Below are 12383 nucleotides of genomic sequence, written 5' to 3'. Positions count from 1 at the left end.
TGTCCCGTTTGTTAAACTTAATCTGGGTGCGTCTTTAAAACGCATTGGTAAAAAAAAAAAAAAAAAAACAATTGCAGCGACGTTAAGCAGCGCCTTTGAAGTGAAACGACTGTGAGTGAGTGAAAGCGACACGTCTGACCTGCCGTTGGAAGCTTTTGTCACCGGCGCATACATTTTGTTGTCGTCCACACAAAAACTGCAGTGTCACCAGTTCCCCTTTTATCTCCATTTTACACTAACACAATACTTGTTAATCTGTCACACAGACACACACACACGCATTTCATTCAGGTTTATCTACCACAGAGTGGGAAAAACATTAAATATGATCTCTTACCTTCGGAAGAAAAATAATCCAAATAATAAATGACGTGTCAGTAATCCTTGTATTGCTGTAATGTTACGTGTCCTTAAAAAAAGTAAACAATCTGCTGTGTAATGAATTTGAAGTCAGACTCTCATTCTGTGTCAGTGGAGGATTTGAATGTGGCGCCAACCACTGTGCTCCTCTGCTACACACACACTCGCACCCGTCACACACGCAAAAAAAATAAATAGAAATTGAAATAAACACTTATCGTTGTTTTAAACGCATGAAAATGTGCGTGTGGTTGAGCACAATCGAGTCCTGGTAATATTTTCGAATAATATGCCTTCTGTGATTTATTTTAAATTTTTATTCTAAATTAAAAGAACCGTCACAGGCTTTCGGGGCCGCGATGCAGGACGGGAGATTGAGCGAGGCGGTTGGGTTTTGAATTTCTAACTGCTCAGAGAGCAGAGGGAGGTGGCGCGCGCGCTCGTTCTTGGTGTGGCTACACTTGTGTCGTATTTAGTGGGGGCATTTTCCTTATGGAAACATTTCACAGGTCTACGCCGACATACAAATATAAACAGAACACAAATACAAAAATATATTTAGCAGGCACTTTAAGAATAAAGTCAGGTAAGCTAAAGCTATGTATAGTGTCTGTCACAAAAAACAAAACAAACCAAAAACAACAACAAAACGTGTGTATTTGCTCACTAAGTAGTTGTAGCAGTGCTTCAGTACAACTATACAAAAATATTTGAAAGAACCTACAAACAAAACTCAAACAGCAATTTTCATTAATATTAATAAAAAAATTAACTATATATTTATTTATCCCTCAATTGTGAAATTCTTGTGTTTCTTGTGAATACAGTTTTCTGATGACCCTACAGTGAGTCACTACAGGTCAGATCACACCACACGTAACTGCATGGTTAAAAGCCTGGGGGATATACCAGTGTACATATTGAACAATATAACTCATTTAAAACAAGTAATTTGTATCTGTAATTTGTCCAATTTGGATATTGTATCACACAAAACAGCTCACACTAACTTTTATTTAGAAGACACTTGGTAAGTAAACTGTGCTTCATGCTTTTATACATATTCAAAAATCTAGAACCAACAATACGTTCAATACACCATTCATCATTTTGCACAAATATTTATCAATTTAGGCCGATGCTGGCGTTGATTCTTGCTATAAAAACTGAAATCGGTGTAAATCACTAACTTATAAATAAACAGTAGACCCAATGAGAGTCCCATTTTCATGAGGTTGTTTTCCATTTATTTCATTTTATCTGCCCTACACTTTTTCAAGATTTGAAGCATCACTTGGTCAATATGACCAATATAAATCATGGTAATCATGATAAAGAAGCTCTTAAACTGCCTCTAGAACAGTGTTTCCAAAACGTTCGCCCAAGCCTGTGATAGCCCATACCCTCCATTTCTAATTTGACAAGTAAGTGAAATAAGTGAAAGTGAATTACTTTGTGTGTACTTTGTGACACAGCACACCACTGCACGCAACTAAATGTGACCGCTGTGTTTAACTCAACGGTTACCAAACTTTCTCTGCTGCACTTGTAGCTGCACTTGTGCAATTCATCTGGCCCAAGGGTGTGATGCCAACAAATGAGGACAAGGCTTTGTGGTCACACCTCCTTACAGGTATCATGTTGGTTGATCACGTTGTCAAACAGTCTTTGCAGATGTCTTTGTTGTTTTGAATAATGACATTTTTAGACCCTCTTTTTCTGTGGTTGTCTGATTTCTTTACTTGAAAGGAATGGCGGGACCACATTATCTTTTATCCGTCTCAAATACATGTGTCAAATTTGAGTTTAAATATCTGTTTAATCCATCCATTGGTTTTTATCCGCTTATCCGTTACCGGGTCGCGGGGGTAGCAGTCTCCACGACCGCCACCTAAATCACCCTGCACCGTACCAACCCTCCTGAACCTTCCTGTGGGTGGTGAGTCCACTGGAAGGTACCAACCACCGAGATTCGAACTTGCCCAGGAGGTGAACCCATGGGTTCCACACCAATGACAGAGGACATTGCCTCTGGGCCAAAGCGCCACTATCTGTTTATTTTTTTTTTTCATTATTAGTTAGCATTTTTAGAACATACCTAAAACTTTTACACATTACTATCAATAGGTTTACAACGGACAGAATGCAATTTTTCAGAAAAATTCTGAGCACATTACTGCACAAACACAAAAACAAATTGTATTAGAATTGCTATTTCTGGAACAAATGAGATGCTCCTCCTCAATAGCATTATAAACTGAAAGTTTTGCACTCACAATTTTGCCTTTGACATTGAGGAAAAAAAAGAAACCACAGGGACAACGTTAGTCGCTCTTCGGAGCCATTATTGTCTTTTTTTACCATCTGGAAAAAAGGAACATACAAAACATTATTAGTATTGCTATTTATTGTCATTAAAAGTAAATATAAACAGAAGATTTCACAAACTTGAGTGAGAAAGTACCACATTTGAAATTGATGATTAGGACAGCAATAGATAAACATTTCCTGTGTGCCATCATATATACAGATTATGGTACATATTTTAATAGTAAGTAGGTATTGAAGTGTTATTGTTCACAGGATGTTTATATATAAGCATATATATATACACACTACACTATACACTTGAGGAAAAGTAGAAGGATTTAATGAGCCATTTATATCATGGCTAAGGTCTGTGTTTACCTGTGTCCCCACAGGAAGCCAACACACCTGCTACTAAAATACCACCAAAACAAACATAAAACCTGATATATCCTCTTAGTCTGTGTTAGTGGGTATCAAACATATGGCCCTTGTGGAAAAATCAGGTGACTTTGGGTTTCAATCTGACCCGCTTAATGAATTTTGAAAATAAAAAAATACACTAACACTTTCCTGTTCAGGAAATGTTTTTTAAAATTATATTTCATTATAATTAATTAAAAGATGTATCTAATATATTTGTACTTCCTTGCATAACAAAAAAGGGGAATACATGGACTTACCCTCATTTATAGGTAATTATGTTACGATTGTACTGGCCCAGCCCACTTAACATCTAATAAGGTTGTATGCCCTGAACCAAAAAATGACTATGACATCTCTGGTCTATGCAGTGCTATTTGTTTTTATATCAGTATTACATGTTTAAAAAATCATAAACAATTAATCTAAAGGCTATTATCTAATCACTGAAATGTTAACTCGTTCCATGAAGGTATCAAGGACTGTTTTGAAATGCCTTATTTTCTTTGTTGTCCATTCCATCATCCAGACCTCTGCCTCTTGCATTCTCTCCCTTTTCCATCATTCTCAGTGGCAGAAAAAGTGCCGCATGTTGTTCTTGGCTGCTTTGCACAGCATGGCAGCAATGAGCTCCACCTTTGTCCTTGGTCAGAAAGTAAAGGAGCGCATTAAGCCACGCGTTGAATGATGCTAGTGGCCTTGTTATCTTGTAGCACATTGAGACCATGGTCATAGTTTGACAGGGGACTCTTTTTGTCACTTTTAAGAGGAGGAAGATGGTTCTAGTGACATGGAAGGGAAGGAAACAGAGAACAAAGAGGAATGTGATGGTGATAATGGTCTTGATTGATTTACGTCTGCGATTAGCATATGGAGAACGGGCTCCAAGAAAAATGGCAAATCCTTCATCTCTTCTCCCTGCCCTTGATACTCGATTACTCCCTTTACTTGGTCTTCCAAATGCTGCAGAACTTGCATCATCTTTTTTCATCATTCCTTCATGTCCACCCTCTTTTCTACCTTTTCGGGAAGAGGGTCGTGAATGTAGAGTTCTAAATATAGTCACAACTACGTGAGAGTAACACCAGGCTATAATAGAAAAAGGTACAAAAAAGCCCAGCAAATGCAGTATGATGCCATAAGGAACGTAATCTGGGAACTCTTTATCTATGGCATCATCCCAACAGTTTTGGTACTCCTCTATTATACCTCTTAAGTTACTTTGGCTTTCATTACTATAAAGCACTGGAATTTCAGAGTTTTGGTTAACACTGTCACTTGAAGTGGTGCCACCCTTTTCAAACCTTGTCACTATACCTGTCTGAGCAAACCGAAAAATGGGGCTGGTTAAGGCAAAAACTACAATCCAGACCAAAATACAAATGTACTTGACAGCTTTCTTTGTCTCTAGGGTGATTACTTTCATTGGGTGGCAGATACCAAGGTATCTGTGGACTGAGATACAAGTTAGGAAGAAGATGGAGCAGTAGAGGTTAAAATAAAAGAGGAAACGGACTAAACGACACATAAAGTCACCAAAGACCCATCGGTCGTGCATGATGTAACTAGCCACAAGGAACGGCAGTGACAGCCCATACATGAAGTCTGTGGAGGCCAGGTTAACCATGTAGATCAGCGAGGCGTTCCATCGCTTGGTCTGGCAGAAGGATCGATACAGCACGACAGAGTTGAGTAAAATGCTGAAAGTGAATGTAAAAGAATAGCAGATGGGAAGAAATATATACTTATATGACTCATCAATGCTGCATGATGGGAGTAGAGTTGGGGTAGAGGGAGGTGGGGAATGTAAGATGGAACTGAGTACATCATCCTGGACTGAGTTGCTGATGTTGGGAGGATCTCCATTTGTTGTTGACATCCTGATGTTGTTGATTATGTTTACATGAGACAGAATAGGAATGCATCTGTTGCTGGCATGTTTAGGAGTCTCAGCTCTTTCTTGTCCCGCAGAACCTGATGGTATCAAATAATGCAGTCCCTTAGTGTAGATTTACAGATGACTTCAGATCAATTTCTTGCTGTATACCTGGAGATAAAGAAGAAGATTATTTGCAAGGTAGTCAAAACAACTCCCTTGTGAATAAATTGTTAAAACATTTGTTGTTCTCCTTTGTCTTTTAACGGTTATATTTTGGGTTTGCCTACATTTTACTTTTGAACGGCTTTTCCTCTATTTTTTAACTTCATTGCCAACATCTTTAGGCCAATATATCCACTGTCTCTTCTCAGTACATGTCCAAGCCATCCCAACCTTCTGTCTACCTGTATTCCTGTCCATCCTGGTCACCTAGTGACCATAGTTACTTTAAATCATCCACCTTTACCAACCCTTCTTGTCTTGTCTCTCCTATCTGCTCCCTATTCTCACCACTGATGACAATGTCATCTGCAAACGTAATGGTCCATGAGCCTCTTGTCTGACCATCTGACCGTCTTTCAATGTAGCAAACAAAAATGGGCTCAGAGCTGATCCTTGATGACCCCACCCCTACTTGCAGCCCATCAGTCACTCTGACAGCAGACGTAACTACCGTATTTTCCGGACGACTGTAGAAGTTGCACTTCTTTCATCCTTTGGCAAGTTTTGCGACTTATACTCAGGTGCAACTTATATATTAAAATATAAAATTTTGCATGTTATTTTCACACTGACAGCCACTAGAGGGCACTCAAGGCTTGTGTACCAATATCTGCTACTCCTGTACCACTGAAGATTTACGTTTGTTATTTTCACACTGAGAGCTCCACAGCAGTAAGAGCTCTAAAAATGTACTGTAGATGACTTGAGGCAACAGTCATGATCATGACAGGAAAATTGAAGTTGAATTGAACTTCTAACTTCTAAAATCAGGAAATGCTTTTTTAACCTGAAGAACCTCTAAAAGCTGAAAACTCAAAGCGAAAAAAGTAGAACTTAAGATGATCATTCAAGGTCATCACAGCCAGAAAGATCTTCATCACCTGCACTTTCTTTCAGAACTACAGTGTGGTACTTAACCTACACTTGTTTACCCAGTTCATCTTAGGATTCATTTTAAAATTGTTGAAGCTTAAACATGTCAACACCTAAATATATTTCTGAGCTGCTGAAAGTGTATAACCTTGCATATTCTCAGGTGGGTGCTTGCTCGTCACCCCCCCCCCCCCCATTAAAAACTAGAGCTGATCTCGTCTTTCCTGTCTAGGTAAAACTTAAACTCTGCTGAGTCTTTCAAAGCGCAGCTAAACACCCTGTTGTTTAGACCGGAACTTGACCTTTTTGTCCTTCTGGCCACAATTTTTCCAGTACAAAGGGACCCATGGCCCATGTAAATATTAACACTGTATCAGCTTAACTAATCGTTCTGACTATTGTTTTTTTTTATAGTGAGTAGTATTATTACACTTACAATTCAACAAGCAAAGACTTTGTTAGATGAAGCTGGCTTTAAAATTAGAGTGGATGTTTGGTTTTACATGCCACATTTGTTTTGAAGGCTTCAGTGCTTTGTCTGATATCATTAGACTGCGCTCTACACACTGGGCTCTAGGCTCTGTCTCATGGCTTCCATTCACAAAGTCGTATATCACATTGATTCGTTGATAACAGCGATCTCAGTGAACAGAGAATCTTGACTTTCTTAAATTGATAACCAATGCATCCATGCAGACCTACAATGCTATACTGAACTTTTGTAGCGGCTTTCTAGGTGGCACTCATGGCCCAAACCTGGGCCATGAGTGCCACCTAGAAAGAATTACTGGTTTAGACTAGCTTTTGAACAGACCGATATGTAATAACAATAAATTGTGCAATATCACGCACCTGTTCAATTTATGTATCACAGTCGAAATCATACGTGCCAAACTCAAGGCCCGGGGGCCAAATGCGGCCCGCCAAGCCATTTTGTGTGGCCCGCAGGAGCTTAAAAAGCATTTAGTAAACCCATGACGCAGAGTTTCTTAACCTGAGAAATTAAAAGTTATTATTTTATCATACAGAAATGAACAATATTAACATGCATTAGTCTGTTATAGAGTAGTTACATCTATACCAGTGGTCCCCAATCTTTTTTGGTTCCAAAGACTGGTCAGCCAGTACCATCCATTACTACAGAACGGTACCAAGGTGCTGAGCATTGAAGGATCATTAAACTTTCAAAATAAAATATCTTTTAGACTTTATTCTGTTTGTATCAGTGTCTGAATGACCTTTTATTTTTAAATATTGCCAGATTATCTTTAAATAAAGAGAGTAAATGGATATGATGGATTTCTTTGAAGTCAATTAGTAAAAAAATAAGCAAATTTTTTTACTGTGTCCCCCTGTGGCCTGGTACTAAATGACCTATGGACTAGTACTGGACTGCGGACCGGGGGTTGGGGACCCCTGATCTATACAGTCTTCCATTAATAACCGGCCCTTCAAGGGGAACTGTATTGCTGATGTGGCCCCTGGTGAAAATGAGTGAAAATTCTTAAATCATAACACGAAAACTTGTTTTTTTTTTTCTTCTGGTAGACTACTGTTATTTATTATCTCAGCTGTAATATCTCAAGAAAAAAATACTTCAATTCTTTCACCCTGTACTGTAAATTTCCCCATTGCGGGACGAGTAAAGGACTTCCCAATCTTACAAGGTGAAAGGTATCTTAAAAGGTATTTTATTTTTTTATATAATTTGTGATGAACAAATGAACTATACCACTATAATGGATTGTAGAAAAGTAAACTCACACTAGTATGTTGTTTGCATAAAACTGAAACATGATGTATGGCATTAGAACAGAGGTTCCCAAAGTGTTGTCCAATGCTGTAAATGTTAAACAAGCAACTGGCAAAAAACTGATTGGTTGAAGGCGGTGTAAAATTCAATCTGCTCGGAGCATCAGTAGCCCCCCGCCCCTCCCCACACACGGACTCTCACTACTGCTAACTGACCAAAGTTAGCGATGCTCGATAAAATAGATAATAATAAGTTTAATAATAATGATATAATACGTTTAAGGTGCATAAAACATGTCACATATACAATGTGTGAAATAAACTTTTTTTTTTGCGTGGGAGGGAACCACTGCATTAGAAGTAGTTCATTCCAGTTCGATTGTCTAAGTCAGTTTTCATGTAGTAACTTGTAGTAGTACATACTAATGGCTACTGTTTTACCTCCATCTATTCCTAGGATGTTTACCAGTACGATTTCTGTGACCTCCTATTTGTAGGCTGATGATTTTCAGTGCTTGTTTGCCTTCCTGTGTACGAGGGTATACTGCTGATTCAGGCTTTTTGCACACCATTAGCTTAGCAATAAGTAACCAATTCTTCTTTGGTGTCCCCATCACTTTGTGACGCCAGGTTTTGCTCCTGCTCCACCAACTCTCGACTGTCTTTGGAAAAAAAAAGTATTGCTTTTTTTCGCATATGTTACATGAAGTAAAACCACAATTTGCACTATATCTTTTTTTTTAAATGCCAAGATGAACTCAAGAGCTTTTCGCCCTGATGAGCTCCTGCATATAAGCATCAGCACTGAAGCAGACACAACAGTGGGGTGAGTGAGCAAACTGCTGGTTCGTCACCGCCAACAAGTGTGTAAATAAGGGGGCTGTATCAACCAGCAACATATTACATTATGTGTACAACACAAATGAGTTGAACCGTAAACATTAAATTCATAGCTTTTGGGGCAACATGTGTTGTGCTTTCCATGCATTTTGCACGTGTACTACACGTGTACGTCCACTCAATCTCCATTTTTATGACCTTCTGCTTACTCTCCTTTGTAAGTACTTACTGTAATTTCCAGACTATAGGCTGCTACTTTTTTCACACGATTTGAACCCTGTGGCAATATAAACAATTATACTCACTAGGTGGCAACAACTCATACAGTGGTTTGTACAAAAAATATATATACGTTATCAGGTTCTAAATGGTATTTCAATTGGCAGGGGTGTGGGCCGGGGGGGGCATGAAAACATTTTTGTACCCGGGGTGGGCATGACACAAAATAATTAAGAACCATTGTGCGTATGTCTGTCTGTGAATTGCTGTGTGTGTATATATGTGCGTAGGGTGCGCGAGAGAAATTGTGGTAAACTAAGATAAATGACATGTAAAAGTCATGCATAAAGACTAAAATGATAAAAATGCTTTTCACCTTTTCTACGCCATCATGCATTGTATGAAATGTTAAGGTAGAAACATGACACCTGAAAATGGCCACAAAATTACTAAAAAAAGGCAGAAGTATAATGCAAATATGAATTAATAACAAATAACGAAATGGTTGATGTACAGTTTGGTTCGTTGTGCGGTATATGCAAAAGTTTGGCATGCTGAATTAAAAAGCCAAATGGGTTGCATTTAGCCCCCAGGCCGTAGTTTGCCCATGCCTGCCCTAATACTTGTAGTGATTTGATACAGTATAATGCAGTGGTTCTCAATTATTTTCTGTCACGCTTCCCCCAGGACACAGAATATTTTTCACCACCCCCACCCCCTCAAATTGAAATACTATTGAGAACCTGACAGTATGTATTTTCTTATTCGTACAAAGTACTGTATTGAGTTGCTGCCACCTAGTGACCGGAGGCTTGTTTATCATTCAAGCATTACAGCAGCGGCACACTTCTGTCCAGCGTGCCATATTCCTTTGGAAGCCCCTTACGCCACCCTGTCGACCTCTGACCCTGTGAGTGAGTAACTTTTCATAGGCTTTACCTGAAAGATTTCCCATGGTCAACCAATGTATTCTAGCTGAAGCTGCTGCCAAGATTTTCCTTACATTGCTAATATGATAAAAGAGTGTAACTCATTTTATATTCAAAACTAGAGTTGGAAGGGACAGAGTCATTTGACCTTCAAAATAAAACAATCCAGACACTACCGGACATGGAATGACTGATCCAAATCGATCTGAGATTACAATGATACAAACAAATGTGTCTAATGTTTTATCCATTTGACAAAAGCTATTTACAAAACTCAACATTAAACTGACTAAGTTATATGTATTTATTTATGTATTTATGTGTATGTATTTAAAGCCTGACATTTGTAACGGTCTTCAATGGCAGACTTTTTTTTTTCATCCGTGAGGGCATGAATCTGGAACTCAAGGTGGTTTAAAAAAAAAAAAAGAGTTTCCTAAAACTGCTTCTGTGCGCATGTGTCCCTTCTGGTAAAACCAATCCTTATAAAAATATAAATGAATAAAATCCTCTTCCCTGCACAAACTATTGTTGTTTTCTTAACTACAAAAGGTAATGTTAATGGTAAAAAGCACCTTTGTTTGATCAGTTTAACCGCACCGAGGCCATTACCACATAAGTTGTTTCTTCAGGGAATGAAGAAAATTCAAACATGTTCAAAAACAAAAACATGAAGAAAATTCAAACATGTTCAAAAAAACAAAAAAATAAAACCAATCCTTATAAAAATATAAATGAATAAAATCCTCTTCCCTGCACAAACTATTGTTGTTTTCTTAACTACAAAAGGTAATGTTAATGGTAAACAGCACCTTTGTTTGATCAGTTTAACCGCACCGAGGCCATTACCACATAAGTTGTTTCTTCAGGGAATGAAGAAAATTCAAACATGTTCAAAAACAAAAACACTTTACATACTTCGATTGAATCACTGAAATAATATAACAACTGCTGCTCCAAAAATAACCAGTGTTTTCAGACAACAGCAGCAGGAACTTTGTGTTGTGTGCAAAGGCAACTGCACACAACTCATAAATACCTACATCGCCTCAATCTGCTGTCGCATAGAGAGCTTACCCGTGCTGTGGCAGACTTTTACTCCAGGTGGCTCCGGTTTCATCGTCAACACATTTTGAATAAACACAAGAGGATATGAGAAAGAACACTACGAAGTGTTATCTGGTGGCCGTAGAAGTAGCTTTGACTATATCAACAGCTTTTCCCCGATGAAGAGGTGGACGAACAGAACATCACGGTGTCGGTGCAGTGACCTCAACAGTTTGATCGGCTCTTGCTTTCACCTCCTTCTCTGCTGCTCCTTTGAACAGTCAGAGCAGTTTCTATGGTAATTCAGTCCCTCCCTCTGTCCCTTAGTGTGTGTCATCTAATTCATCTGCCCACTTCACCTTTGTGTGTTTGTGTGTGTTCATGTACAGCTATACTGTACTTGTTGGAACACATTGTTTGGGAAATGTGTTTCCAAGAAGACACTTTGTTTTTTGGGGGCATTTTGTAGGTCCATAATGAAAGAGATTGTGATCGCAGTTAGGATTAGAATGACAGCCGGATTAGTGTTTGTGTAGTGGTTCTCAATTATTTTCAGTCATGCACTCCCTAGGGGAGAGAATCTTTTTCACACCCTCCCCCAAACTGAAATACTATTGAGAACTTAATTATATGTATTTTCGTATCTGTACAAACCACTGTATGAGTTGCTGCCACCTAGTGACTGAAGGCATGTCTAGCTTACCAAATTCTATTGGAAGCCTCTCACACCCAAAACTCGGCACCCAATGCCCCTCCTCTCCTCCCCTGTGCTCACTAGGGTAAGACCATCCACCCATCCATCCATCCATCCATCTTTGTCCACTTATCGGTTCCCGCACTAACCGGGATTTGATCTTGCCCAGAAGCACCCCCCCCCCAACCCCCCAATTGAAATACAAATAAGGACCTGGTAATATTTATCTGTGCAAACCACTGTATTAGTTTCTGGCGCCAGAATTCCGCATACAACTAAATAGATTAATAAAATAAGCTGCAATAATGCCATCTAGTGACTTTCACTTTCATATCCATAACTATTTTTAGGGCACACATTGGGCGAATCACAGGCATTGCGTTATCGAGTTTTCACTATCGAAAAATTCATACTGATTCTTTATTTTTTCAACAATGCTTAAAACCAGCCCAGTGTTTTTGACAAATTGATAATATTTACTCAATTTGACAATGAATATGTGGCGCTTTGGCCCAGAGGCAATGTCTCTGTCATTGGTATGGTACCCCAGGGTTCACCTCCTGGGCAAGTTCGAATCCCGGTTAGGGCGGTTGGTACCTTCCAGTGGACTCACCACCCGCAGGAAGGTTCAGGGGGATTGGTACGCTGCAATGTGATTTGGGTGGTGACTGCTGCCCCCGGTTTTGTCCCTTTTTTCAGGAGTTGCCACAGCAAATCATTGAGTTCCATCTTTCCCTGTTCTCTGCATCTTCTACTCTGACTCCAACTATCTGCATGTCCTCCCTCACTGCATCCATATATCTCCTCTTTGGTCTTCCTCTTTGTCTCCTACCTGGTA

The 12383-nt window shown here is 39.1% G+C and overlaps 1 protein-coding gene and 1 long non-coding RNA gene across 2 annotated transcripts in view; both read right to left on the bottom strand.

Moving 5' to 3' along the window:
* The window catches only part of LOC112488051 (uncharacterized), a 7494-nt gene extending 6398 nt beyond the window's left edge, over nucleotides 1-1096 (bottom strand). Inside the window, exon 1 of the long non-coding RNA XR_003051744.1 lies at nucleotides 338-1096. This is a non-coding gene — a long non-coding RNA (uncharacterized LOC112488051). The remainder of the gene's footprint in view (nucleotides 1-337) is intronic.
* A 1636-nt stretch (nucleotides 1097-2732) lies between these two features.
* Nucleotides 2733-11731, bottom strand: LOC103387592 (P2Y purinoceptor 3-like). The gene is made up of 2 exons (XM_008322312.3): nucleotides 10882-11731; nucleotides 2733-5137 (listed from the first exon to the last, which is right to left on the bottom strand). Exon 2 carries the CDS (start codon nucleotides 4967-4969, stop codon nucleotides 3566-3568), a length of 1404 nt encoding a protein of 467 aa, XP_008320534.1. The 5' UTR covers nucleotides 4970-5137; nucleotides 10882-11731; the 3' UTR covers nucleotides 2733-3565.
* Between the last annotated feature and the right edge of the window lie 652 nt (nucleotides 11732-12383).

The sequence above is a fragment of the Cynoglossus semilaevis genome, chromosome 1 (assembly GCF_000523025.1).
Source record: "Cynoglossus semilaevis isolate Cse_v1.0 chromosome 1, Cse_v1.0, whole genome shotgun sequence".
Taxonomy (NCBI): domain Eukaryota; kingdom Metazoa; phylum Chordata; class Actinopteri; order Pleuronectiformes; family Cynoglossidae; genus Cynoglossus; species Cynoglossus semilaevis.
Note: the sequence above shows the minus strand (reverse complement) of the source record. Positions and strands in the feature narration are given on the sequence as shown.

Coding starts and splice junctions, on each gene's coding strand:
- LOC103387592 (XM_008322312.3), bottom strand. CDS start 4,969: ATGTCAACAACAAATGGAGATCCTCCCAACATCAGCAACTCAGTCCAG.